The sequence below is a fragment of the Zalophus californianus genome, chromosome 7 (assembly GCF_009762305.2).
Source record: "Zalophus californianus isolate mZalCal1 chromosome 7, mZalCal1.pri.v2, whole genome shotgun sequence".
Classification (NCBI taxonomy): domain Eukaryota; kingdom Metazoa; phylum Chordata; class Mammalia; order Carnivora; family Otariidae; genus Zalophus; species Zalophus californianus.
The window spans coordinates 96,136,284-96,161,042 of record NC_045601.1 but is presented as its reverse complement, the minus strand read 5'-3'; the positions used below and the strand labels follow the sequence as shown (position 1 = coordinate 96,161,042).

Below are 24,759 nucleotides of genomic sequence, written 5' to 3'. Positions count from 1 at the left end.
CACTGGACATACTGAAGCAATCTGAAGAGGCTGTGCTTTATGCCATTAAATGCTGGGGAAAAAGGAGGTAGAAAATATTATACGCTTGTTTTTTATTTTCTTGAAGAGCTAATGTAATTTTTCTATGTGGATATAGCTTTCATAGCACAATTTTATCCCCATCTACTTTGAATAACTATCAGAGCTCATTTACTAAAGAACTTTGTGTCTATTTTTCTCTGAGATTAAATATTGAATATTGAGCAAATTTTTTTGACATGTAAGAAATTCAACATGCTCAAGTTGGAGGGGAAAAAACACTACTACAGTTAGAAACTATTGCTAAAAAAAAATAGACGCTTAAACTTCTTTTGGGGCACTTGAGTGGAACAGTAGGTTAGGTGGGGGACTCTTGATTTCAGCTGGGGTTGGGGTCTCAGGGTTGTGGGAATGAGCCCTGTGAGAGGCTTCGGGCTAAGGGCGGAGACTGCTTAGGATTCTCTCTCTTTCTGTAACTCCCTCACCCCCATATGTGTGTCCACACTCTCTTTCTCTCTCAAAACAAAAATGAAAAGCTTCTTTAATATAAGCCTATTTTATAAGGAAGCAGCACCGGTGTGCGCACCTGGACTGGCAATTCAGGAGATAATAAAAAGAAATGGCGACCTCACCAATGACTAGTCTGGCGCTCTGAACTGGTTGGTACCTAATGCTGACTGAGATAATTACACAGACACATCTCTGCTATAGAAAAGGTATGTGGAAGACCTAAAGCCATGGAGTAGGACAGTAATTAAATGGAAGACAATCTTAGTGTGTAGCAGAATAGTGTCCTAAACAGAGAATTGAGCACACTAAGGCAACATCTGGTGAAGAGAATCAGGGCTAATTCTGCTCCTCCTTCAGCTCCTCCCTGAACTAGCTGGGTAAAAGGACTCCTGTAGTCATGAAATGGGCTGTGGTCTTGGTAAATCTCTTCTGCATCCTCTTTGGGGAGATGGCAGGGGCCAACTCATCTGCGGTGTAATGAATGAGACTTGCACTGGAACACTTCCCAGATGATTACCCTGTCAGTTAACTGTGCCTCATAAGCAGAATAATGTGGGGGCTGTGTATGCACATGCTCTCTCAACATCCCTCTCTCTCTCTCACACACACACACACTTACACACATGCACAAACACACTCAACATCTATGCTAAATCACCCCTTTCCTTGCTTCTTCTCCACACACCCATCCTTTCAACAAGAGCAGAGCCAGAAAGAGAAGCAGGGGGATACTCAAAAGCAGAAGCTACCACCTCCCACATCTCATCAATGTAAATCTGAATCTGAAACTTCAATCCAGTAACTGTTTTCACTACTAATAAAGAATTCTATCACACAAAAGGAGGGCAGGGAAAAGTTCACCCATTCCTTGCTCACATTGTTCTTTGGCCATATTTTTAATTGTTCAATGATTTGTAAGTAATTGTTAGTCTTTTAAGTGTATTTCTTTCTACTTTTACAGAGAAAATCTATTTCTACATCACGACTTAAAAATTAAGAGGGAGCATTTGCTGAGATTTTGCATATGACCTATGTAACAGTGTTATATGCATGTTATCTTTTTCTTTTTCTTTTTAAGATTTTATTTGAGAGCAAGAATCAGCGGCGGGGGGGGGGGGGGGGCTGAGCAGGGGGAGGGGCAGAGGGAGAGAGAGAAAAGCAGAGACTCCCCTGTGAGCAGGGAGCCTGACATGGGGCTCAATCCCAGAACCCTGGGATCATGACCTGAGCCAAAGGCAGACACTTAACCCACTGAGCCACCCAGGCACCCCTGTAGTCTTACTTTTCTGTAAATAATGTTCACTTTAATCACTCATGTGAATGAAAGTATTTAAAACCAAGTTGCTAAATACTACGAATGTAAAAGCCTTGTTCACTTTTGGAAATTATTGTATTTATAATGATTTAAATAGCTTACTCCTCAGGGTGCCTGGGTGGCTCAGATGGTTAAGTGCCTGCCTTTGGCTCAGGTCATGATCTCTAGGTCCTCGGATCAAGCCCCACGTCGGGCTCCCTGCTCAGCAGGGAATCTGCTTCTCCCTCTTCCTCTGCTTCTCCCCACTGCTCCTGCTCTCTCTATCTCTGTCTCAAATGAATAAATAAAAAAATTCTTAAAAAAAATAGCTTACTCCTCAAAAACTAATGATGTAATGTATGGTGATTAACTAACTAACTAACTAACTAACTAACTAACTAGCTTACAACTAAGAGCCACATTCCAAAATAGCAGTAAGCCTATCTTTTTTAATAAACATGTTTTCTTTCTGCTGTTATTGTTCATTCCATAGAAAGTAAGGGGCTATCTGGATTCATTTCAAATGTTCTTATATGTCACACTTAGGAAAACCTTTTTTCCAGATAAGTTGTAAAGAACATTTTTTTTTTTTTTAATGGCAGGTATTTTATCATCTCTGGCCATTTCGATTATAGGTGTGGGATCCTGTTTTATATGGCACCCTGCTACTGTGGAACTTTTCTTCTAGCTGCTTTAGAAAGCTGCTGCCAAACAAAACAGTGGGAGGCAAATGTAAAAATGCTTTAAAATGCTAAAAAAGGAATAAGCGAACAAGCAGCAATCTAAACATAAACTAAAGGACTATTCCCATGACCTACGTTTAAGGGAAAGAAATAGAAGAAAATGCAGAGAACTCATGGAAGACCGATTTAGAGACACATTTGTTGTCTCTAGAAGTGGAAATTACTTCCGACAATTACACGTAAGCTGTTGGACTAAAATTGTTCTGTCACATCTCAGACCTTGCTTTAAGTTAGAGGAGTCTGATGTCATGACATTTTCTTCAAAAATGAGTGATTAGGATATAAAATTTCAAAAGAAAAATTAACATTATGAATTAGTTCTGCTAATTTAATGTTTTTTGTTGTTGTTGTTGTTAGCATAAAGACAACGAAATCAGCAGAATTACATGATGAGATGACCTCCAACCACAACAATAAAACCTGCTCTGCTCAGGCAAGCTCAGTGAAATCTAAAACCCAAACACAACTATGGAAAAATCAGGGCGCCTGGGTGGCTCAGTTGGTTAAGCAACTGCCTTCAGCTCAGGTCACGATCCAGGAGTCCCTGGATCGAGTCCCGCATCAGGCTCCCTGCTCGGCAGAGAGTCTGCTTCTCCCTCTGACTCTCCCCCGTCTCATGTGCTCTCTCTCTCTCCTCCCCTCATTCTGTCTCAAATAAATTAAAAATAAAAAAAGCTATGGAAAAATCAAACTGCAAAAATGGGATATTCTCAATATTGCCCTTTGAAAAGCCCTTGATATATTATGTAGTAAGTGACTGGTATAACTTTGGAAGAATCAATCTGCTATCTTTGATTTAGGCACACTGCCTAAATCACACTCTCCCCCCCTTTTTCTAACAGATTTGTGATTTTCAGTTCTAAGATTTAATTATTTGACAGAGAGAGAGGGAGAGTGCTAGTGTGTGCGCAAGCAGGGGGAGCGGGAGAGGGAGAGAGCTTGGTCCCAAGACCCCGGGATGATGATCTGAGCCAAAGGCAGATGTTTAACTGAGTCACCCAGGTGCCCCCGGATTTGTGATTTATTTAAAACACTTTTTTTTTTTTGGTTTGGAATGCCTGTAACCACATGAAAATTAAAAGTGAAATATGTAACGTATCTTTAGTAGTTGAAGGACGAGTATCTTCGATTATTCAAATTGGGCCTACCTGATCCAATATTTAAACTAAACACACTTTAATCTTTAAGAAAAAGGTTTTTTATCAAAAAGAAGGAAGGTAACTTGTGTGAAGTCCAGTCAGTCCATCTGCTAGTCAGACATTCCCTCAGGTAACACTACTGAGCACTGGTCACCAACCAGGTGCTCTGGACTCTGGGCATTCACATGCAGGGATCCATTCATGGGCCTTATTGCCCTGAACACTCCCATGCTCTAGGCAGCACTGCTGGGACTTCCCAGGCTCAAACAAAGTCAGGGACTCAAGCTCAGAGCAGAATGTAGACAGAAACAGAGTACCAGAAATACTTCCTCCTCACCACAGCTGTCCCCAAGAGCTACAAGGGGAATTCCATCATTTATTCAATAACACTTTGAGCCTAGGAAGCGTTCATTAAATCTCAATTGTTTAAGTCCTGAATTCACCTCCAGACCAAGCCCAGAATAAATCATCTTATTTTATGGTCCCATCACATATCTACTTAATGTGAGATCAGAAAGCATTTTCCTATTACTGCATACAGAGGGACTGCCTTCCCTTTTGCTTTGACCATCTGATCTTTGAACTAGCTAAACAAGATGTATGGCCCTCCAGTTAGGGTTCTAGCCTCTTCTTTCTAAATGTCACCGGATGTGTCTTAGATTAGTTTCAAGAATAATCTCTCGAAGATTTCCCAATGTTGTGTAATAATAGATTATGACAATGGGCATCATTTTAGTAAAGAAGAATATTTTGTAGGCAGCTTTATAAAACCATGGGAAAATAATGTCTTGAAGAGGACCCAGTAAAATATATTATCTGAAATACAAGTTTGATTGATCATCAGTTAATATGACCAAGACCTCTCCAGCTTCCTGACATTACCGTCAAGTTATACCTGCCTTTCCAGTTTCTCTCCAACAATAATCAAATCTGTGAAATGAGCACTAACTGAATCAAACAAAGGCAATTTCATGAACACTTAAACATGGTAAAAGGGTGTCACATTCTTTTAAAATTAATGACAGCTTGTAAAATCACAATGGCTAATCATTTTACAAAATGGCAATGTCAAGGAAGTATGTCTAGTCTCATAAAGCTATCTGTGCCTTCTTAAGGAAAAGATCTGTAGCCTTCATTACACAGGACCAAAGACATGAACAAAAGAGTCAGCTGTCCGTACCAAAAAGTTGAAAGTATGATTGTTTCAGGCTGATTGCTTCATTGTTCATTTCACAATTACTTATTAAGCACCTACTTACTAGGCACTAAGCAAGGGGGTACAGTGATGAACAAGACCAACACGGTCACTCCTTCCATAACTCTTATAGTCTAGGAAACAGGTAATTTTAAAAATGTTTACCAAAAAATATATGATTATAAACAGTGACAACTGGGATGAAGGAAAGTTACATTTTTGTTTCGGGAAAAATAAAAGTAACCCTGATATTTGAAAACTGCCCCTGTGAAAAGTGGTGTATTACTGTTAATTCTATTGCAGCTTCCGTTGCTTCCTAGGTCTTGCAATTAAAAGGCTTCACTGTTTTAAGCCTTTTTACATCATCCTATTGTAACTGCAGAGCAATGTAGAAATTGAGATTTACATAAGCAAGGACACATAAGGTGCTATATAGATACAGAGGCAGGACTTGTAATTAGGGAACAAGAAGCAGTTTGGTTTGGCACAACCTTCAGCAAAATGAAGTAGAGAAATAGAGTTAAGGCTGGAAATGAAAGAAGGGGCTAAGGTACAGAGGACCTGGAATACCAGACTAGTTTCCAGACTCTTTTAATGGGGAGAAGGCAATCTCTGAAGAACTTAGAGGGGCACCTGGGTGGCTCAGTCAGCTAAGTGTCTGACTTTGGCTCAGGACATGATCTCAAGGTCCTGGGATTGAGACCCATATCGGGCTCTCCGTGCTCAGCAAGGAATCTGCTTCTCCCTTTACCTTTGCCCCTCCTCCCACTTGCCCGTGCTCTCTCCCTCTCTCTCGAATAAATCAAACCTTTAAAAAACATAAAGAACTTAGAAGGCTGTTATTTCTGGGAGATTTTAGAAGAAATAGGCAAAATTTAAAAAGAAAGGAGAAATAGTGCTTATGAATATCATTTAAGTGACTACCACAATAATTGGCTAATAAGGGTGTGGATTACTAATGTTACCAATAGGACTGAAAAGAAGATACATATATAGGCTATGCTGAGGAAAAATAATTTTTGTGTCAGTAACTGACTAGATATGGAAGAGAGATCTTTGAGTACTGAAGTCCAGGACTCCAAAGAGAACTGATGAGCTATTTACATAAAGCGGGGTGGTCAGAAAGGAGTGTGATTTTGACCCACCTGAGCTTGAGGTACACTGGTGGTACGTCTAGCTGAAGCTTATCAGAGAAGGCAGGACAGAAGTACAGATGTGTCAGCCTTTTAAGGTGACTGTTGACGTTGGAAGAATAGGCAAAGAGGAGAGCACAGAGAAAATGACTGAAGGCAGAATGTTATGGGAACCTTAAACTTGTAATGAAATGATGACAGAAAAAAAGAGCAAATGGCAGTGTAAATGAAGGAGGATCACTGAGAATAACAGCACCAAAGGAATGGGATGAGAAAGCAATCAATGAAGTGCTTGGGAGAGATAGAAGGAGGCAAGGAATGAGAACATGGATTAGATAGCGAAGGAAAAGGGACGTAATGGTTACTAATCACGTTTCAAAGACCAGAGCCAAGTCTCAGAAGTGATGATTGCTGCCACCTGCCTGTCAACTCTAGGTAAAGCTCTATCCTCTTTTAAGAGAAGATTCTAGGGGCACCTGGGTGGCGCAGTCGGTTAAGCATCCCACTCTTGGTTTTGGCTCAGGTCATGATCTCAGGGTCTTGAGATCAAGCCCCGAGTCTGGCTCCATACTCAGCGTGGAGTCTGCTCTCCCTCTGCCGCTGCCCCTCCCACTCATGCTCTCTCTTTCTCCCTCTCTCTAAAATAAATAAATCTTTTTAAAAAGAGAAGATTCTAGACAACTCCCTTTGCCTTGTGTATGATAGGCAGATAAATTTCTCTAGCAAATCTAAGTGCTAAAAAAAAAAAAAAAAAGGCAAAGAGTAGGAGTCAGTTGACTGAGAAACAGACTCTTGATTTTGGCTCAGATCATGATCTCAGGGTCATGAGATCAAGCCCTGTGTTGGCCCCATGCTGAGCGTGGAGCCTGCTTAAGATTCTCTCTCCCTCAGCCCCTCCCCTGCTCCCTCTCCATTCTGACGGAGAAAAAAACTAAAGCACCTGAAAATATTCAGATTATTCACAAGGTCAGTAAAATAGTAAGTGGATGGCAGGCTCCTAAATTGCTATTTAAGTGCCTTATCTGCTCATTATATTGGAACATACAGTCAGGTAGGCTTAGGATAGAGTTCCAAATAATTTTTTAGAAGATGTTTCATGACAGGGGTTTTTCTTTAATCATGTCTCAGTGCATGGGCTAACATTTTGTAAAAATATAGCAAATTAGTAATTATGTCATGTTAATATCACAATTTATATCACACATATTTGCTAAATCTTGGAAAAGTTGAATTAAAGATTCAGTTAAGGAATTATGGATTTACATACCTGTGGTACCCATCTGGAGGACACAAAGCTGGTCACTTCTATTACAGACAAGCCAGTTTGGGAAAGTTGATTGATAAATTCAATTTTTATATCTGTAGGAACTATAACCTATGAAAGCATTAAAAATTATTTTAGAAGTAATTTGTATAGAGTCTATTGAAGTATAAATAGAAAATTACTTCCTAACAAAAGCAAATTGTATTTAAGATGCATAAATTCAATAGCAATTGAGAACAAACATAATCATGTAATCTATAAAACCCATATAAGTCTTCAGAATCTTAATAAATACTTTGATTTAGCATTTGAAGTAAACTGTGTAAAACTAATATCAAACTACCTTTTCATTCTGCAATCCATCCCTAGGTCCAACTTCCACTATTTTAACATACTCAGGGAATCCAGATAACTGGGATGTTTCCTGAAATGGAAAATACAAGGCAAGAAAGACAGGTTAACTGTTAGAACATCAAACTTGCTGTTTTGAAAAGTCAAACAATTACACTTTGTTAAATAAAGTTCTCACCCCAGAAAGCTAAAATGGTAAGAAATCGATACAATGCTACAATCCAAATATCAAGTTTATATCATTGGCAACATGAAGTCATTTTTTCCTTTTAGCTCAATGACATTCAGTCTAATTATGATTACAATTGAAAAGATTAAGTTTTAAAGTATAACTGTGGGGAAGGTAACATACTCAGGATCTAAAAAGCAAACTTGTTGAGTAACTGCACATTGTTAGAATTAGTTTAAAATTTGTATCTTTTGGGGCACCTGGGTGGCTCAGTCAGTTAGGCGTCCGACTATTGGTTTCAGTTCAGGTCATGATCTCAGGGTCATGAGATCGAGCCCCGTGTCCGGCTCCATGCTCAGCACAGAATCTTAGGAATCTCTCTCCCTCTGCCCCTCCCACTTGTGCTCACTCACTCTCTTCCTCAAGCTCTCTAAAATAAATCTTAATAAAAATAAAATTGTATCTTTGTATTAACAGACTTCTACTGAGCACAGTCATAAAGACGCCACACTCCATACCTTGAATTTGAGGAATGTGGTTTTGGCTTTCTGGCATGTGCCCAGAATGCTGAGGCAGGAGAAAAAGGTATGCTGTTTATTTTCTGTGTCACACAGCACAACCAGCACCTATACACAGCTTCCAGAAGGACAGAGCCCCCCCACTGGGACCTAAACCCTCAATATTCCACTGGGAACACCTAGCTGTAAGCCCAGTGTAATACTCTGTTCTATCTTTTGCCCAAATCTGGAATAGCAGATCTGGTTCAGGTCTGGACTCTGGAACCTCTGGTCCTAAACCAAGTACTATGGACACATCATATTCAGAAAGACATTAGTTTAATGCAGGAAAAATAGGAACAGCCTTTCTAAACATCATATTGCAGTTAAAATTAGAATGATCTCCTCGTATCTCTGAGCCATGTTACGTGGGGGTAACTATCATCAATTTCTTCAATGGATAGCTGATAGAATCAATCAAAATCAGCGGGACCTGTACTTCAGAGTGGTTTTCATCTTGCCTTCCAACAGGAATCATGAATGTGGGCTAACCAATGTATATTGTCCCTCTCTTTCCCTGTGGCAATCATCAACATGCACTGGTGAAGTGGTTGGTTTGGATGCAGAACCCAGTCTGTTTCTAGGACACAGAAAAATGTCCCCTGGCCCCTTTAGGGTCCATAGCCAATATGTCATCTTATTGGCTTTCTGCGCCAACTCACTCAAGAAAAGAACCCAGATGATCCCATCTACAAAAGCTTCACATTGCCAGGAAACTGGGCAATGCAATAAGCAAAAATTAACCACAAAGGAAAAGAATTCTCATTTCTACACCTTCTGAGCATTGGAATCCATGCAGCTGGAAAGGTGTAGGGCTGAGAGAGGAAGCATGGGGTTATGGAGCTCTTGGGCTTTAAGCTCAGTCTGGGATGGCAAGCAAGAAACCATGTCAAAGTTCAGTGGTCATAATTGCAAGCAGGCACTGAATGACAGATGGCAGGGGAAGGTGGAGTAACTAAGAGTTCACTCTTCTTTGCTGTCACCTCTAGCCCTAAGACTGCAGAAACGAAAAACAAAACTGGCTAATCTTAAACTTATCACAGATTGTTTCATTATCGTGGACTGTTTCCTGAAACTGCACTTGCAACAGCAATTAGCTTGGAGCATACATGGCTAAAGAGCACATCTTTATTAAACAGCAATGTTTTAACCACGACAAGGGACATAGTGTTTTTTTAAGGTATAACAATACGCCGAATGCAACTGAAGAACTCAAAACCCTCTTTTGCAACATTGCTGTAGCTAGCAGAAGTAACAATCTGAAAAAACCAAAAGGCTGAACCCCTACCCAATACAGCCATTTCAGTCCAAGTGTTAGGTAGAAGCTAGAAACGAGCACTGGAGGGAACGCCATGAGGCAGAGTCCCAAGTCCTTGAAGGGGAATGATAGAGACATGAACTGGAGACAGGGATGGTGACAAATAAGCTACATATTAAAAGCCCGGGAGCACCACATCCTGATCTTGTGGTTTCTGAGACTTCAGGCTGACAGACCAAAGAGGTGCAGAACATGCCCTCTCCTCTTCCACCTCTGCCCCAGGGTAATCTCTACACACATTATATTGCATTTGCAATGCAGGTACAGCCCTCTGGGATGGAGAAAGGCTGGCATGATGGTTCATAAGTATGAACCTTGTAGGATCCAAAATTTCCCCTTCCCAACCTGTGGGAGGAGTTCCGCAAATGACTGGAGGCAGCCTCCATTAGAGACCAACCCAATGCACTTCACAGCTCCTCCCAGATCAGAGAGACCCAATAATATCCAATCCATAAACAACCTAGGGGCTGCTTCCACCTCATGGAACACGCCCACTCTCCCACCTTGAGAGTACACCTCCGCTTTCATAAACTACTTTGTGCTTGCTACTTTCCTTCTGGTGGTCTTTATTCCAGCACTGATCCCCTCGTAAATCTTCCCATGGGGAATCCAAGGACCGAGACCTTCATCACACAATGCAGACTCTCTCTCATCCATAACAAAAGCAGTATATGTGCTCAGTTGATCTTATTTCAGATTTCTTCATGAATATAATGCTGTTCTTTCGTCTTTCTAGGCATGAGTGTATTCCCTCTACCAGTGTATCTGAGAAATTAGAAGAAAGTTAAAATGTGTTCAGTAAGCTCAAAGAGTTAACAAGTCCCCCCTTGTTAATAGCAAATAAAATCAATCAATTAACACGTACTTGAGTATGTATGATGTGAGAGCCCTCTCTTGATGATCTCCAGGCTTTTTCTAGGCATTACTAGGTCTGTACTGATTTGTCTAAGGAGCATAGCTTTACATCAACAGTGCCTCCTGAAAAATTCACCTACATGCTGTACAAGTACATAGAAGTCAGTGACTCAAAACCGATCTCATTACTTTCCCCACCTCATGCCTCTCCTCAGATACTTCTCCACCACATGCTATGCTTTACCTTCTCTCTTACTATTTATATCTAAGTGGTCCATTTATTACTGGTTTGAGTTTGGCATACACCCAGCACCGAGCACAATGCCTAACACTTAGACTGTGTTCAATAATTACCTGTTGATTTTATTAGTGAGTCTCTTCTGTCACTGGCTTCATTAAAATTGTCATTTTTTTTTTCTCAGCCAGTCTGTTGCTATATCTTCCCTAAGTAGTTTTGCTAATCTTGTTTTTCCAGCCTTAAAATCTTTCAACATCCAGCAGTCACCTTCAGAGAGATCTATCAGCCTGAGGTGAAATGATTCACGACAAGCCTCTCATCTTCTACCACACTCTCCTTCATGCATTCTCTGATTTTAGCCATGCCGAAATTGTGCCTTCCATACTTTCATGTCTGTACACATGAAGTTTCTATTGGTTGGAAATACCTTTTGTCTGTGGGAAAGACTTTCCACCAAACCCATTTCTCTTCTTCATGGACAAAGGACTGGCCTGCATTTCTCCCCTAAGACTTATTTCCGAACAAATTCCCATCAACCTTCCCCTGCAGCCAGCTTGATGCAGATGAGTATGACAAACTTGAATGTGACAAAAACAAAAACAAATAAACAAAAAAATGAAGGAGCCTACATCTCTGAATCACTGCTTGAATAAGAAGTCCATATCAATAATAAGCAATTATTTTATGCTTTATATGGAAAAAATAAATGTCAGCTCTCTTAGACCATTTAGATTAGAGGTGTATCTTTATAATTAGTATTTGTGAAGAATGGGGAAGAGTCTGAAATTTTAGCCTACCTGTAAGCTAACCAGTGCGCCTGCCAAGGATGCTGCACAAGACTCCTAGGTGAGAGAAACAAAGCTTATAACAGCAATAGCAGTAGCTAGAGGATCAGGATTTGTGCTGGGTCTCCAAGCCCCAACTCCCACAGGGAGAAGTAAAAACGACAAGGTGACACTTGCACAAGCAATGGGTTGCATTACAAGAAAGGAATCCCAAGCACAGTGAACCCGAACCTTTGGTAATGGGTGGTAAGCATGTCTTTTCATGGCTATAGAGGTAAATACCATGTTTACTACACTTGACTATGAGCATGCCTACGTTTTACTTTAGAGGAAGATGGTATCTCTATCTTCTAAGATTTTAAACACCCTTAGCTTTTGCTCCAGAAGGAGACACTCTATCATTTAAAGCTCTTCCCAATATAAAAATTCTTGAAAAAATAGTTTGGAACCAAGACACTTGTAACTCTGCTTATAGACATACAGAAATTCAAGACACACCTGGAGAATTATTTCCCAATACTATCCACTCTTCATTTTTATACCATCTTGATTTATGTCAAATTTTCACAATTAGTAGGCTACCGTGTTGGCTCCTCCAATTATGAACAAAGGCTGGGCTCAAATCTGTTCAGCTGATCTCATAAGATATTAAGAATACTCTTGGGGCACCTGGGTGGCTCAGTCTTTAAGCGTCTGCCTTCGGCTCTGGTCATGATCCCAGGGTCCTGGGATCAAGCCCCGCATTGGGCTCCCTGTTCAGCGGGAAGCCTGATTCTCCCTCTCCCACTCCCCCTGCTTGTGTTCCCTCTCTGTGTCTCTGTCAAATAAATAAATAAAATCTTTAAAAAAAAATACTCTTAACAGAACTATAAGTAGTAGGATAAAGCCAACCAACAGGGTTGACTTCAGCCCTCCTCTGGGCCCAATCAGCTGAATAAATCCTATGCAGTAGAGGCCTCTGTATCAGAAACTAAGAGTTGTTCACTTGGTGCCCATCTTTTGATGGTGGACATGTTGCCAGGCTCACTACTAGGATGGATCCAGATAGCAAAGATGACCCTCCAGTGATGGAGGCTCAATCAGCAGCTTGATTCCAGGTGGCCTCGGCAGAATATGGGCTCAGGTGATTCAATCAGCACAATTCATAGCACCCAAACATGTGTCTTTGATTTGTCAGTCTGTAGATGTCCAAATGGCAGACAAGTAAGATAGGGCACTGACCACAACCCCAAAGTCAGCAAAAAAATGGTAAAAGACTTAGTTCTCCTGAGTGGGTGGAGTGATCACATCCATTTTTAGTTCTATGCAGCTACCACAGAGGTTTTACAACTGCAGCAGCCCTGTGGACATCATCAGGTCTTGGCTTAGCCACATCATCCAACCAGGCTAAGGCATTAGGAAAAGAAAACACTGTGAATAGAAGAGCACCACTGAACTAGTGTCTGCTTCAGGCGGTGGGGTGGGCAGGAGAGGGCAACTACCACTTTTTTTGTGTAAAGCTGAGACCGTGTTGGCGACAGGCTGACCACTTCCTCAAATATGCCATTTTGATTTGATTAGTGAGGCCTGTTGAGATCGTCCTACCTTGCTAGTCATTGGGTCCAAGCTCATCTCCCAAAATGGGAATAGGCCAGGGAGTCAGAAGGCCTCCATTCCTCATGTGTCCAGTTTCAACAAGAGCTCAATAGCAAGACAATACTTGATTTTCAAAAGATAACTGGTAGCTGTGTCAGGGCAGTGAGGGATCCAAAACCCTAACCAGCACCTCCAAGTGGATGCTGCCTGACTTTTTCATAAGTTTCAATTTGCAAAATCAGCAGTCATAGAGACATGCGGCTCTTTCTAATTGAGATGATCCCCTCTGGTACTTATGGGACCGAGAATTACAATCACATCACACATCAATTTTTACCAAACGTTCAGATGTGGAATTAACAACAGTACACTGTATTGGCCTCAACATCCTCACCCAAAAGGTTACTTTGGTTCTCTTTTCCCATAGTGAACACTGCCCAGATCCCATCAGTTGAAACAAGACTCCTCATCCTCATGGGACTGAGAAGAATCGAGACTTTGATGCCTTTACAGGACAGTCATAAACGTTTGAATCCTCCCTTTCCCCAAAGTTCCCCAGCATACTCAGGTGGATGATCTCAATGCACTAATAATCATCTTTTTCCTTAAAGCAGATGAAGGAGGGAGGTTGGGAATGATCTGGGGGCACAGAGGGAGAGATAAGTTCCGAATCAGGAAGGCACATTTACTTTCAATTTTGGGTAGCACAGTAGCTCCTCACCAGCTCAGTCAAATGAACTTGCAATGTTTGGAAACCACACAAAGCCCTCATTACACATCAAAATCATCATTACTAACACCATAGATTTTAATGTGGGGAAACCCTGGACTCAGCATCCATAACTGTGTTTGTTTCCAGCAGGATAATGGGGTTTGTTCCCTCTGGCTGACATGGGCTTGACTTGCACATGATCCATCATCAAAATAACAGCTTTTAAGTCCTCATACAGTCACAATATATTGGCTAAGGGAGTTCTGCAAAGTGGCAAGGCTGACTATAAAATTTATCTAGAATTCTTTGGCTCCCTGCTCATTCTCCAATATTTTGCTTTTCAGCACTATATACACCATCTGAGTCAGTAGGGTCCCCCATACTAGTCAATGGCTGACTCATCTATGGCTCCTCACAGGAGCTTGTCTATCCTAGCCAAGTCTCCCCAAGAGGGCCAAAGTTTCCATATAGCAGCCAGGACTCCGAGACTTGGAGACCTGGTGCGGGACAGGCCAAGCTGTAAGAAGGTCCAGTTACTGCTATCCCTCTATTACAAGCATTACTTACCCCACCCCCTCAACTCCCAACTGAACTAATCAAAGTTCTTATGATTCACCTGGTTCCTTTTCATAACGTTGGCCAAATTTATTCCTTCTATACTCCTAGTAACTATTGATGGAAAGAGGGAAGAGAACTTTTAGCCCACATAGTGTTCATCTTAGTGCTAGTTGTTACAATGGATGGACCTGAGGCTGACCGCCAGATGGTCAAGGAAGTTCCCCTGCCCCTAGGAAAGTTAACATAACCATGGTACCACTTAGCCCTTGAACCTGCTTTCTGGAAACTAGACGGCCACCATCTTCCTAATCTCTCATCATTCACATGCAATAAAACAGAAGACCATATTTTGCTCAATTGACTACAAAATCTGGTATGTTTGTTACCAATTTCCATTGACTTCCCTCAAATCCCTTTAATCCATTGGAAAGGTCCTCATTCAGGCAGTCATGTCTTCTTCTATATCTCATCCTCATTAACAAAGTGTCATTGCACCAAAAACTAATGATGTAATATATGGTGATTAACATAACAATAAAAAAAATAAAAAAAAAAAAAACCAAAGTGTCACAACCTGTGAAGGACTAAGATTGTACCCTACATGCTAGATCATAAGCAACCCCGCCACAGGTTATGGGTGCTGGCAGAAGATATGCAACTCTTGAATCAGAGACAAAGCCTTTATTATTCACATTAATAGCAGCAGTAAGAGCATAGGAGCATCAACACTTCCTTACACTGGTTCGCCGAGCATGACAGGAGCTGTGCTTGGGAACCTCAGTATTTCACAACGGGCAGTTAGCATGCCTGCCCTTTGCTCTATTTCCCAAGGTTGTTTGCTAGACAAACACCTTAAAAAAGTATTTCAAAAGAAAGTTAATCAGTCCCGTGCTAATCAGTCATACAGAAATGCAAGAGATCCATAAAGAATTGCTGCTCAACATTCTTATTACCTCAATTAATACTCAGTTATTGTTCTCAACAAAAACTCTTATTCATTATCCAAGGTTCAGTTTGTCCTCAAGACTCTTCTGACCTCCCCAAAGAGAATTCAGTAACTTCACTTCTATGATCCTATAGAGACTATCTTAAAAAGGTCTGTAATTACTACCTCGTCTATTTCCCATTTTTTATTATAAACCTTCACGGTCATCAGGGGTGCCTGGGTGACTCAGTCAATTAAGCATCCGACGCTTGATCTCAGAGTCATGAGTTCAAGCCCCATGTTGGGGTCCAAGCTGGGTGTAGAGCCCACTTAAAAACAAAACAAAAAATTCTTCAGAGTCCTCAGAATGGACACAAACACTTGAATGCTGTTTGTTAAATGAATGAATGGATGAATAAATGAGCTTACATCTAAAATGCATAAAAGGTTGACTCCTCATTTATCCAACACATATCGGAAACATTATTATAGTTATTGAACCAAACAAACAAAAACTCCTGCCCGTAACAAGCTTATACTTTAGTGGCCACAGGGATCTGCATGCTACCTTCTGGGAGTGGGGGTGGTGAAGGGACAGCAATTTTTTTTTTATAGTGAATATATGAGAGTTGATGAATGACTTATATGTTCCAAAGAATTGAGTTTAAAAAAAAAAAAAGTCTGCAGAAGTTGGCAACATAGTCTTTAAACAGGCCTATAGTCTGAATTTATTTTTATAGCATTAAAAGCTCTATGTTCCTGAGCTCAGTGTATCCTGTTGAATGTGGAGTAGTGGAGGATACTAGTGAAAAACAAAAGCTGTATTATCCAGAACAAGGCTTTCAAAAACCCATGTTATATGGCTGACTGTATGCCCACATTTGGCATCAAATTTCTAATGGTTCACTTTCATAGAACAAAAACAAAAGCAATACTATCTTGCATTTACATGTTGCTGTATTATTCCAAAGCACTTTTCTATCTACATTTCATCTGTGAAGCTACTCTGTGAGATAGGCAGAACTGAAAGAGAGATTAAGTGACTTTCTAAGGTTACCCAACTAAGTTCCCTGGCTCCTTTTCTAGTTTTCTTTAGGATGAGATTAAATATACCACAAACTATTGAGCTTAAGGTTGAGAAATAATGAACCATTCTTTTATGCAGGATATAAATGGGCTCCTTTACTCACATTCTCAATCCTACGTAAGATTCAGTGGAAGGCATATTTTGATGGCGATTTCTCTGAAATCTTAATAGGGTGTGTGCATGTATTTATTTTTTACATGTATACATAAAATACATATGGGTGGCTTCTATATATACAATCAACCCTCCTAATGGTGACAGAGGATTCCTTACTATTCACTGTACAAATACTGCTTTTTTCTCCCCTCTAAGAGAACACCACCATCCAGAGTAGAAATTTCCGGACATATTTTTATATGTTCCACTCACTTCATTACTTCCTGAAGAGTAATTTTATGTGTAAATAAAGTCCTTATAATATTGACATATCCTGTTTCACAGCTAGTATTCTTCCCATAGAGAACTGCTACACTAGCCAAATCAAATGTTCCCACTACACAGATGAGAAATCCGAATCTGGAAGTTGTAGGGTTTTCTTTTGAAATTAAATTGAACTTTAAGGACGCATTAGATGTCCACTTTTACAAAATAATCTAGTTTTTTCATCTCACCTGAAATATGCACATGGTGCATTTTGTGGTAACATTAAACCCTCCACATTCTCCTATTTGTTGCTTCTTAGATATTTCCCTTTTAACCTAACAGTCAGAAACACGTAAAGCATTATCATTGATTGAATAGATATCCACAGAAATGTTGGTCCTCTGGAGCAACCTAAAGACATTTTTCTCTCTGGTGCCTTTCCAGGATGAAGGGCTGAATCAACAAAGCTGATATTTGAAACCCTTCTTTCAGAATATCCTTGTTCCAAAGTTGACTCAAAGGCAATCTCTGGCAGTTTAAGAAGAATTTACTAGCAATAAGATACAAATAAGTTCATAATGTACTATTAAGTCACCTCAAACTTTATGAACAATATATCTTAATTTACAAAATCTAAAGGTAAAAGAAGGTATCCACTTACCATTTAATAATTTTTGGCAGCCAAAAGGAAAAATGGAATATGTGCAGTACTTTGTTCCCAACTGCAGTCAATGTTAAACAGAGATTAAAAACAAGCTCTAAAAATGTGAACATTCTTCTGTATGTATGCATACTAATATTTGTTCTAGGCACTAAATGGAAAATTAATGCTGGGTGTCAGTGTAGATATGGAACATAATAAGAATTCCTTCTGGGAATATATAAATTTTATGAACACTTAAATAAGAGTAGTTACAAAAAAGGCAGAAGAATATTATGTAAGATTATCTGCCACAGACAGCCTATTGAAATATAGAATAATGGACAATATAAGAATTAAATTTATTAAAATTTTTAAAAAGAGTTGGGGTGCCTGCGTGGCTTAATCAGTTTGGTGTCTGCCTTCTGCTCAGCAGGGAGCCTGTTTCTCCCTCTGCTCTCCCATACCACTCCACCCCCGTTTGTGCTCTAATTTTTTTTTAAAGGTTTTTTATTTATTTATTTGAGAGAGAGAATGAGAGAGAGAGAGCACATGAGAGGGGGGAAGGTCAGAGGGAGAAGCAGACTCTCTGCCGAGCAGGGAGCCCGATGCGGGACTCGATCCCGGAACTCCAGGATCATGACCTGAGCCGAAGGCAGTCGCTTAACCAACTGAGCTACCCAGGCGCCCTGTGCTCTAATTTTTCTTTTTTTAAGATTTTATTTATTTGAGAGACAGAGGGAGAGCACAAGATGGGAGAGGGTCAGAGGGAGAAGCAGACTCCCCGCTGAGCAGGGAGTCCGATGTGGGACTCGATTCTGGGGACTCCGGGAGCCGAAGGCAGCCACTTAACTAACTGAGCCACCACCCAGGCGCCCTCAAATAAATAAATATTTTTTTAAATGGGGTTCTTAACATCTGCATCACTTAAGTTCATTTCCCAGTTAAATAAATTTCATTTTTAAAAGTGCCTTGGCCCTACGACCCAGCAATTGCACTACTGGGTTTTTGCCCAAAGGATACAAATGCAGTGATCCAAAGGTGTACGTGCATCCCAATGTTTATAGCAGCAATGTCCACAATAGCCAAACTGTGGAAAGAGCCCAAATGTCTATCCACAGATGAATGGATAAATAAGATGCGGTATATCTACACAATGGAATATTAGCCATTAAAAAAATGAAATCTTAACCATTTGCAATGATGTGTGTGGATAGAACTAGAGGTTATTATGCTAAGTGAATAAGTCAATCAGAGAAAGACAATTATCATATGACTTCACCCATATGGGGAATTTAAGAAACAAAACGAGGATCATAGGGGAAGGAAGGGAAAAATAAAATAAGATGAAATCAGAGAGGGAGACAAACCATAAGAGTGTCTTAACCAAAGGAAATAAACTAAGGGCTGTGGGAGGGGAGGGTGTGGGGGATGGAGTAACTGGATGATGGGCACTAAGGAGGGCACGTAATGTAATGAGCATTGGGTGTTAGATGCAACTGATGAATAACTAAACTCTACCTCAGAAAGTAATAATATACCGTATGTTAATTAACTGAATTTAAATAAAACAGTGTCTTGAGAGGGGCACCTGGGTGGCTCATTCAGTTAAGTGGCCTACTCTTGGTTTTGGATCAGGTCATGATCTCTCAGGGTCCTGGGATTGAGCCCTAAGTCAGGCTCTGCCCTTAGCAGGGAGTCAGCTTCTGGATTCTCTCTCCTTCTCCCTCTGCCCCTCTCCCTGCTCATGCTCACTCACGCTCTCTCTCTCTCAAATCTTTAAAAATAAAGTGTCTTGAGCAACAAATATACATATGTATTTAACAGTCATTCACTATTTTAATATAAAAGCATAACTGTATCATAAATATTGTATGAGGACTGAAAATACAGAATATTAACACAGTGAACAGTTTATGAACCATGGATGGTAATCAATAGAAACAAAAGGCGCCCTGAATCCATTCAAACTTTAAATAAAATTCTTCAGATCTTAATGAAGCCTCTTTATCAAAATACTCTATTAGGTAATAGATATTTTCTGATTGGCAAAAATCAAAATGCCTGACAATTTGCATGGTTCTGAACATCTACCAAAAGTTCTTTGAAAATAACACACTAGCTAATTAATAATTTATGGTGTCTCTTATCTCAGGTCAACAGTTTTTTGGTATTTGAGTGATGAATTGTTGAGTGTTAAAGGTGGCAAAACAAGAGACTGATAGAAATAATACCACATACTAGTGAAATTAGGTAGAATCTATGTCTTTGGAAAGTGCTTCGCGTTATTAATGCATGCTTTGGTGTGCTGCTGAGCTATCCCTTTCAGGACTGAGACACTCCCAGAAGCTGGAGTTTTGGCAGCTGATGATATTGCACTTAGCCTTTTCTCAGGGACTGCCCTCAACTCAAGAAAGACATTTTACCCACAGTTGGATCTCTTCTCTGTGATCATCCAACAAGTGGTTAATGCAGGAACTGCACAGCCCCTCTGCTGTAAGGCAGTGTATGTAACTCCTAAGGACCTTACCAGCCCCAGAGACATTGGAGGGACGGAGACCTACCCCTCCTACTCACTCCACTTCCTCATAGGTACTAAGTCAAAAGCACCAACCTTCCTCACACAAATCCTCCTCCAAGAACCTATTCTCCCTATCCCTCCATGGTCATTTTCCAGTCTCTGAATATATAAATTGAAATAGACATACTTGGTAGTTTTAATAGCTTCCACACTTTTGTTACTTGACCTGTAATATATGGACTATCACAGCAGGATGGGCAACTAGAAGCTTCTGAGCTGTCTACTCCTCCCATCTCCTGCTCAGTCAAAATAACAAAATAGAAAAAATTTAAGAAAGAAAATAGAAAAGAAAAAAAATGAAAGAAGAATGGAAAAAGAAGACAGGCACACTGGGTGAACTGGGAGAAATGGCAGAGATTTTTGCCATCCCTATATATCTAAAGAACATAGGAAGAATATAGTGGTGATAGCCTCATCATAACCCACTTGAATCCCCAGTACCACCTCTACTAAAACCCCAGAAAGACAGTAAGATTTTGAAGGATGACAATTGGACTACCACAAACTCAACCCCTAATCTAGCTTCTGTGCCTATTTGGTGTGACACTGTTGTAATATATTTGCAAAAACAAATTAACACTGCCTCAGGTAAATGTAGGTAGCCATTGATTGGGCAAATGTGCTCTTTTGTATACCTGATGGAAAGAAGAGCATGAACAATTCCCTCTGGTTTGGGACAAAAGAGTAGACATTTGTAGAATTCTCCCTGGGCTATACTAACTCTCCTACCATTCGTCATAATATATTTCAAGGGACCTGAACTATCAGGACATTCTGCAGATCACACGGATTCATTGTATCAATGAATAAAGTTCTAACAGTATGAAAGAATACTCAAAGTGTATTAAAAAGTATAGAAGTAATTCATAGGACTTGAGTTTTTTTTTTTTTTAACTCAGGCATCTAAACAAAACAAAAATGTTGAATATTCAGTAAAGAATTCAAAGTGTCAAACAGTCTGATCAATAAAAGAAACCCTGTCTCTGTAGGGCATGTATTCACCCCAAATGCCAAGTGTACTACCACACCTCTATTTCAGACCGAGGGCAGAAAACAGTAATAAAACATGGCAGTCCTTCACAAGGAGTCCAGGTATGGGCTTCTAGGCCTTTTCAGTATAGCTATCTACTTCAGTATCCGCTATCTATGTAGATACTAGTTCCACTTACCTATTACCAACGATTGAACCTAACAGACAAAGCCAAAATCTATTTGTGATGTTTGGTATAGTGGAAATGTTATTACCACTGTTAACCTTAAATGAAATGAAATTCCCAGTTATTTTACCAGCCAAAAAAAAAAAAAAGGTGGGGGGGCGTTATTCAGGAATAGCAGAGAAAAGCAATTTGGGACAAGCAAGCCATGACAAAACCATAGGCAAGTCTGGAGAACAAAGGAGAGAAACACTCTTTTATAAAGGAACGCAGTGATTTGGGGAGGCTGTCATAAACAAAAAGTCCATTGGTGTAAACTAGGAGTTTAGAGTACAGTGGCTTTTCACCGGCTGAGCTGTAACAGTCTCTCATTAGCTGGGCTGTTTCAGGAGGGGCAGAGAAAAGGAAAACCTTTCTTTCTTCTACTAGGAGCAACCTGCAAGGTAACTCTCACCCTGTTGGGTCTGCAACTGACAAGGAGTGGGAGAACAGGAGTGCTGCCCCTTCTGGCCTCCCAACTCTGTATTAGTGAAGTTTCCTTTCATTAATTTTCAATTATTATGTATCTTATTTACTCCTCTATAAAATGCAGATCACAAGGGGTTATAGACCCCAACACCAAAAATAGTAATAATCCAATTAAAAATGGGCAGAGGATCTGAATAGACATTTTTCCAAAGAAAATATATAAATGGGGGCACCTGGGTGGCTCAGTCGGTTAAGTGTCTGCCTTCGGCTCAGGTCATGATCCCAGGCTCCTGGGATTGAGCCCTGCATTGGGTTCCCTGCTCAGCAGGGAGTCTTTTTCACCCTCTCCCGTAGCCCCTCCCCCCCAAGCTCGTTCTCTCTCTCCCTCTCTCAAATAAATCTTTATTTTTTTTAAGTTACCATGTGCCAGGTTTTTCTTTTCTTTTATTATGGTATGTTAATCACCATACGTTACATCATTAGTTTTTGATGTAGTGTTCCATGATTCATTGTTTGCATATAACACCCAGTGCTCCATGCAGAACGTGCCCTCCTCAATACCCATCACCAGGCTAACCCATCCCCCCACCCCCCTCCCCTCTAGAACCCTCAGTTTGTTTCTCAGAGTCCATAGTCTCTCATGGTTCGTCTCAAATAAGTAAATCTTAAAAAAAAAAACATAAATGGCCAAGAGATACATGAAACAATACTCAATGTCACTATCATCAGGGAAACACAAATGAAAACCCCAATGAGGTATCACCTTACACCCGTCAGAATGACTAGAAACAAAAAGCCAAGAAAAAATACGTGATGGCAAGGGTGTAGAGAAGGAGGAACCCTCATGCACCACTGGTGGAAATGTAAACTGGTACAGCTACCATGGAGAACAGTATGAAGGTTCCTCAAAAAGTTAGAAATAAATGATGCAGTAATTCCACTACTGGGTATTTACCCAAAGAAAATGAAAACACCAACTCAAAAAGATATATGCATCCCTATGTTCACTGCAGCATTATTTACAGTAGCCAAGATATGGAAGCAACCTAAGTGTCCCTCAATGGACAAATGGGTAAAGAAGATGTTCTTTACACACACAGAAATATCACTCAGACATAAAGGATGAGATCTTACCATTTACAACAACATAGATGGACCTAGAGGGTATTATGCTAAGTGAAATCAGTCAGACAGAGAAAGACAAATATCATGTGATTTCACCTATCTGTGGAATGTATAAAACAAACAAAAAGCAGAAACAGACTCCTAAATACAGAGAACCAACTGATGGCTGCCAGAGGGGAAGGAGGTGGGGATGGGCAAAATGGGTGAAGGCAAGTGTGAGGTTACAGGCTTCCAGTTATGGAATGAATAAGTGATGGGGAAAAGGACAACACAGGGAATACAGTCAATGGTACGTAGTAGCATTGTATGGTGACAGATGATAGGTACGCTTGTGGGGAGCACAGCATAACGTATATGTGCTCGTTGAATCACAAGGTTATACACCCAAAATTAACAAAGCATGTGTCAACAGTTCCATTAAAAATAACAAAACATGGGCAAAGCATTGAGAGAAAACACATGAAATAAAATGGAGATCATAAAATAGCTTTGAAGAGTTGTAGCAAAGCCATGCATAGTCCTGTACATATAATGGCCATTAGACAAATAGGCACAGGCAGTCATGCTTTGTTCATTCACTTAATTCTGTGTAGCTAACAGACAAAACCCTATGCTACAAATTGGTCAAAGAAAGTTCATTTGGATATGGAGATCAATTTTCATGGAGTTACCCTAGTTAAAACTTTCCTAAAATGAATTATTCTAGTAGCTTTCTTTCTAATACAACTACTGAAGCAAATCTTACAAGTATTTTAAAAGCCATGGTGCAAGGGCCATCCTGTGTAGTAGTAAAAAAAAAAAAACCTCTGGAGACAAAAGACCTGGCTCTACCAGGTACTTGATGCTCAAACCTGGCTCTACCACACACTTTGATGCACAAACTTGAGGAAATAATTTGATTACTATTCCTCATCATCCTTTTTTTAAAGTGGGAATGTGACTCTCCTCTGAGTCAAGTGGTCCTTGGCTTATAAGTGTATTGTGAAGACTGAGTACGAATATAAAGCATTTAGCTTGGTGAAGAGTTAATACTTGATCGATGTCTATCATGGGCCTTTCTTAAGGTTAACATGAAGACATGAAAAGAAGAGTAGCTTAAAATTATGCCATTATCACTTTAAGATATACCGATTTGTTTAAAATTTACAATGAAAGGAATCACTGTCAATAGCAGAGCAGATTACCTTATACAGTTCTAGCCATAATCAAAATAATACATGGAAATTATTCAAGGTCTTTCAGCAAGGAGCTCAAAACACTTTGGAGACATTATCCTATTCTGGAGCCTGCCAACGATTTTATCCACTAGTGCTGACACCATCAACTCCACCCATCCTGTTCCACTTGGCAATGTCAACCTCAGTTTGAACCTTTTAGAGGCGACAGAGAGGCCCTCACTTCAGTAAGAGGGTAAGTAAGAGCTCATATTCAAAACCTGGCTCAATAATACCATAAGTGAACACAGGAGTCACAGTTATTTACTTGTTGGAAATGTTCTCCTGGAAAAAAAAATATGAATTTAAAAAGCAAATTAAATACATTAATAATTCTGATTGGCTTCACATGCTCAAGGCAAGAGTATCAAAAAAGGCCTCTATCCTCTCCACAAGCTAGATTTTAATTTCTTCTTTCACCCCAGGGAGCTTCCTTTCTATCTCCAAGAATAGTTTATGGGTATGGAAGATCCAATTTAAAAAAAAAGAAGAAGAAAAACAAGAACAATGCAGATCTTTTTGTGGAACACAGAGCAAGAGGAGGACACCACGGTGTCAGGTTTAAGCTGACCCACACCCTTGAGCCTAAGAGACTTTACAATGCCTGAAAGCCACCCAGTTACTCATTTTGTCATCATTCTTGGAGTACATGGATTATTCTAATTTCCACTATAGGAAATGGAATACAAAAGGTTCCTGACCTCAAAATCCATCAGAAGTTTCAAAAATCTCATCATTTGGGACGTTAAAATATATGGGGAATAAAATATACTGAAACCCTCAAAGCA

The 24,759-nt window shown here is 40.1% G+C and overlaps 1 protein-coding gene across 5 annotated transcripts in view; it reads right to left on the bottom strand.

The window, feature by feature from the left end:
• The window catches only part of HMGCLL1 (3-hydroxymethyl-3-methylglutaryl-CoA lyase like 1), a 187,386-nt gene that overhangs the window by 131,838 nt on the left and 30,789 nt on the right, over positions 1-24,759 (bottom strand). For 4 of the 5 annotated variants that reach the window (XR_003521491.1, XM_027602637.1, XM_027602638.1 and 1 more), the window contains exons 2-3: positions 7,640-7,720; positions 7,300-7,407 (exon numbers count right to left, since the gene is read on the bottom strand). The exons of the other annotated variant lie outside the window; for it this stretch is intronic. Coding sequence is in view for 3 of the 4 variants with exons in the window: in XM_027602637.1 (XP_027458438.1) it covers positions 7,300-7,407; positions 7,640-7,720 (189 nt within the window). In the remaining variant the exon portion in view is untranslated. The remainder of the gene's footprint in view (positions 1-7,299; positions 7,408-7,639; positions 7,721-24,759) is intronic. 5 annotated transcript variants of the gene reach the window in all.